Source organism: Penaeus chinensis, chromosome 10, assembly GCF_019202785.1.
Source record: "Penaeus chinensis breed Huanghai No. 1 chromosome 10, ASM1920278v2, whole genome shotgun sequence".
Taxonomy (NCBI): Eukaryota; Metazoa; Arthropoda; class Malacostraca; order Decapoda; family Penaeidae; genus Penaeus; species Penaeus chinensis.
The window spans coordinates 5,724,315-5,729,314 of record NC_061828.1 but is presented as its reverse complement, the minus strand read 5'-3'; the positions used below and the strand labels follow the sequence as shown (position 1 = coordinate 5,729,314).

The 5,000-nt window shown below is 39.1% G+C and overlaps 1 protein-coding gene across 2 annotated transcripts in view; it reads left to right on the top strand.

Annotated features, from left to right (window-relative positions):
- LOC125029480 (disks large homolog 5-like) overlaps positions 1 to 5,000 on the top strand; it is a 278,200-nt gene that overhangs the window by 10,865 nt on the left and 262,335 nt on the right. For both annotated transcript variants that reach the window (XM_047619383.1, XM_047619382.1), the window contains exon 2: positions 3,278 to 3,374. In XM_047619383.1, coding sequence (XP_047475339.1) covers positions 3,326 to 3,374 — 49 coding nt within the window. In that variant the 5' untranslated portion in view covers positions 3,278 to 3,325. The remainder of the gene's footprint in view (positions 1 to 3,277; positions 3,375 to 5,000) is intronic.

Here is a 5,000-nt window from a genome sequence, read left to right as displayed (position 1 = left end):
CCACTAATTGTGCCACTGCCAGGTCTTCTCACCTCTGAGACGGCAACCACTTCAGTTCCCATGATAGCATAGGTAATTGATCACCCTGCCATGGTTGGACATTCCAAGCTCCTAACCAGGGAGCCTGCCTGAGGTTGAGCCTCGGGCAGTCACTCCAGGTGAAAGCCACCTCCGCTGACATTGCCCCATATGAAGGGGGCTGCAGGCTGTGGGACCCAACATATGCCTGTGGGGTTCCCCTAGGCTTTGCCCCACATGCCTCACACTGCATTAACAGCTGTTGGAGTGCAGGTGGGACTTGCCCCACATGCATTCACCCTCCCAAAGGGCTCCCAAAGGGACATACATCCCACCTCACAGGCTGGCTAGGAGGGGCTCTATCCCTCCCCCAGTCTTCATTTATGAGACACTGCCAGTGGCTTTACTTTGGGGAGGAGGGCTGGCAAGGCCCACCTCCTCAGAGCCATTCATTAACCTCAGGGGGCTGGAGGGCAGCATTTGGCAGAGCCTCCTCCTTCTCCATGATGCACAGTTTAGCCATGGGTCACAGGGTATCCAGTTTCCATGGGTGGCCATGAGTTGGCACTGTAGAAGTCTTGATGATGGAGAGGCTGTGAGCTGGCTTACTCACAGCTGCTCCCTTTTTTGCACCAGGATAGTCAGTGGTAGACCTGTGAGCGAGAAAGCATCCAAACACTTAATGTTAACTAAGAACTACCACACCATCGCTCCACATCAACCTGAACATGAATCACCAACCCATATTAATATTATTAATATTTGCAACAAAAGGTGTTGAAGAGTACAGGCCTGAACTTGGCAGTTGCCACTTAGTAATTTAATTGAGACAGTGGTGTTACCTGTCATTTAAGTACTGGGGAATGGATGATGAGCAAGAATGTATGGAACAAAAGAAATGTATGGAAAGCAGAATAAATATAATGAGAATTAAGACTTGATGATATAGTTATGATGACATCTTGCTGTTAGAGGAATCAAAATTAAGAATTAGAATAGAAAATAGGAAACTCAAATGAGCAGCATATGGCAAGAGAAATTATGAATCTTCTACTAAAGAGGAATGTCTGACTGAACCATTTTAAAATTTATTGAAGTTATATTTTTTGTTTGGAGGCATATGTGCTCCTGAATGGGAAAAAAATAATGGCTATTGCTACATTTTATATGTTTAAGAGGTAATTATATAATCCATGGATGTACTCAGTATCTCTGACAGCATAAAGTACTTCACATGTGTAAACCAAACAATGAAAAGCAAAATGCAATAAAAAAAAGTCTAGTTCACGATGACAGCGAAAAATAGATCTGATAAAGAATAATGCATGGGATTAATCTTCTTAACAGAACACTTAACCCAATGTCACCAGGAAAATGTGGTTCTCATTTTAGAATTTTTTGTGAAATGACTCTACAGATAGATGGCTCTGCAAGTGCTTAGCCACAAAGGAGTTAATTAGCATACCTTGTGACCCTACTTGGAATTTGTGGATTTTTTTTTTTTTTTTATACTTTTACTATCAATATCGATGGTTTTATTTTTATTATAGACATTATAATTACTGTAACGTTATTTTTATAAGTAACAGCAATATAAGATGACAAAATATTTTTGAAAATCAGCAGGCGAGACAAGTAGTACTCATAATTGGCTCATTGGTGATTTAGTACAAGTGGAGCCATCTGTGTAAAAACAATTGATAAAGTAAACTCACAGTGAGCATGGCATATCCATACATGCCATGTTAATCTTGTAAGATCTTTGAGCATATTTTAAAATGAACCCTGGTTTTCTTGGTATTGACTGGAAAAAAAAAAAAATTCTGAACAAATATGAAATGATGCATGTAAATAGAGTTCTCATTTTGTCTTCCTTAAAGATCTGAATCTGCCAAGTCTCCTAAAATGAACATTATATTTGTAAAACAGAAAAGGAGTTTATTGATGCATTTGAAAATCATTATTGGAAATCTTGCATACAATTTCTTTTATATTCAAGTTGGAAACAAAAATGGATTAAGAGCAATCTGCTTTTCAGATTGTAATAACATTTTAGATAAGACATGACTTTTTGTTTACATGATTTAGCAAAAAATCATCTTTGAAGATGAGGGTAGTCTCATCTGCAGTTTTATCCGTTGAGTTTACAACCATACATAGCTAAACTTTATTGGAAAATGAAATGAAAGAAGTAATGACTATTGAATGTTGCACTCAAAATAAAGTAAAACTGTTTGCCTTTTATATACTTTATATATGTGCTTTTCTCTTAAAAAAGATGGTTATAGTAATGTTTGATTGATAGTGCTTTGTTATATTATATATATATAGATGGATGGACAGACAGACAGACAAACAGACAGACAGACAGACAGACAGACAGACAGACAGACAGACAGACAGACAGAAAGAAAGAAAGAAAGAAAGAAAGAAAGAAAGAAAGAAAGAAAGAAAGAAAGAAAGAAAGAAAGACAGACAGACAGACAGACAGACAGACAGACAGACAGACACAGATGTATTACTAATAATAACTGTTGAAAATGACCAACATTCAAGTAATTGAAGAGGTGTTGCATGACCATCATGCATCCCCCCACCTGATCCATATCTATTTGTTGTCAGGATGTGTGAAATGTTGTCAAGTGGCTTTGGGATGTATGGAATAGTTCTGATCTGTGTTCAAATTCCCTAAAATATCATACTAGAGTTAAGACTCGTTTGTAAATCTGATTATTGTAAAGCGATATAGAGGATATTTTGACAATTTAGAAGCTTTTGCTAACTGGCACTTCCACTTGTGCAAGGAATTCTTTTGTCATGGTGTATCAATGTATCATTGACAATAAATTGGCAGCAAAAATATATTTTTTTAAAATTCAGGGTAGAACAATAACTCTGACATTCATTTAATTGTGTTTCAGTTCAACTATAAAAGGCTATATATGACCAGATCTTTTTGAAATGCAAGAAACATTCAAATAATCTGGATTACTGCACATATGTTGCAATAATTTTTAGCACTTTCTAAATTCACAAAAGATGAAATCAGGTAAAACAAAAAAATAAGTGTGTTATTTCAGCAGTATTTTCTATGCAGTGTGGTACACCGGATAACAAACATCTTTTTTTTCAGTTCAGCAGACCAAAGAATATTTATGTGTAACCCGACACGGTGTTCAGTGTTTGCACAGGCTATCACCACCCAGCGTGCATTTACCGTATGTTATTCACCGTTTATTTCCCCTTTTTTCCTCCTCAGACATTGTGCCTGGCCCTCGAAACTACGTACCCTCATCTTTTAACTATAATGTTAATCGGTGCATCTCAACGCTCTCCGTCCTATGCATCTCGCCAAAGTGAGTAGATTATTTTCCCCCACTGAATTTGTATTTTTGTATTTTTTTGTATTTTTTTTATCGGCAGTAATCCCAGACGAGTTGGGATAATGGAGTGGGATTTGCAATGATGGGTACAGAAAAATGTGGATGCGAGAGAAAAATATTTGAAATTTGTTAGGCGTTTGTATTTTTGATGAGCGAGTGCTGTTCTGTTAATTTTTCCATCTTGCTAATTTTCGTTTTTTTTTTTTTTTAATTGTGTTTCACTGGTTTTCATATCCATTTTTCTTTTAATATCTTGTTTTGATACTTTTCCTCCTCTATGAATACGTTTAAAGCATTTTGAATTTTTTTTTTGTATGTGCCGGCGTGCTTTTGTATTATTATATTTACCTTGGAATTATTTGAGTGGCTCGAATTTTGTTTATCTATAAAAAAAGACAATCTTTATTTTCATTATTTTATATATATATAGAAGGACATATATATATATTTTCCAAAATTACCCCAGTATTCGTTTGGTGTGGACTATTAATTAAAGTGCCCCACAAACATTCTCTGTGACTAATGGATTCGGCTGTCTCATAGAAAACGAGTGGAAAGAAAGTGGGAAACTCGGGGAGCTTGAAAAGGAGAGGGCAGTCTCTCGAACCCTCTCGGCGGTTGGATTCGCGTCGTGTTCATTCGTCATTCTTGCTCTGTTCTGCTCTCTCTCTCTCTCTCTCTCTCTCTCTCTCTCTCTCTCTCTCTCTCTCTCTCTCTCTCTCTCCTCTCTCTCTCTCTCTCTCTCTCTCTCTCCTCTCTCTCTCTCTCCTCTCTCTCCTCTCTCCCTCTCCCTCTCCCTCTCCCTCTCCCTCTCCCTCTCCCTCTCCCTCTCCCTCTCCCTCTCCCTCCCCCTCCCCCTCCCCCTCCCCCTCCCCTCCCCCTCCCTCCCCTCTCTCCCTCTCTCCCTCTCTCCCTCTTTCCCTCTCTCCCTCTCTCTCTCTCTCTCTCTCTCTCTCTCTATATATATATATATATATATATATAATATGTATATATATGTATATATATGTATTTAAATATGTATGTATATCTATATATGTATGTGTATATATATGTATAAATATGTATATATATAAATATATATAAATATATATAAATATATATAAATATAAATTTATATATCACTGTTTCTTATGTGGGAGGGAAGGGGCAACTAAAAACGATTCTTACGTGCACTTGTTATTCATTATTGTACCTGGTCACAGTATCAGAGAAAAAGACGAAACATGAGATATTGGTTTTGGAGTCTATTGGTTCGAGGAGGAGGAGGAGGAGAGTAGGGGGGGGAGGGGTTTGACAAGGAGGTTGGGGAGGAGGATAGGGGGGAGGGGTGAGAGGTGAACAGGCGTAAGGGGTGGATGGGGAAGAGTGTTAGGTGGGTGAAGGGGGGGGGGGAGAGGGAGCAAAGAGTTGAAGGAGGGAGAGGGAGAAGGAAAGGAAGAGGGGGATGGGGGGTGAGGGGAGAAGGGGGAAGGGGGGGATAGAGAGGAGAAGGGGGAAGGGGGGGTAGAGAGGAGAAGGAAGAAGGAGGGGATAGAGGGGAGAAGCGGGGGAAGGGATTGCACGCCGGTTGAGGGAGCAGCTCCGGGACGGTGTCTT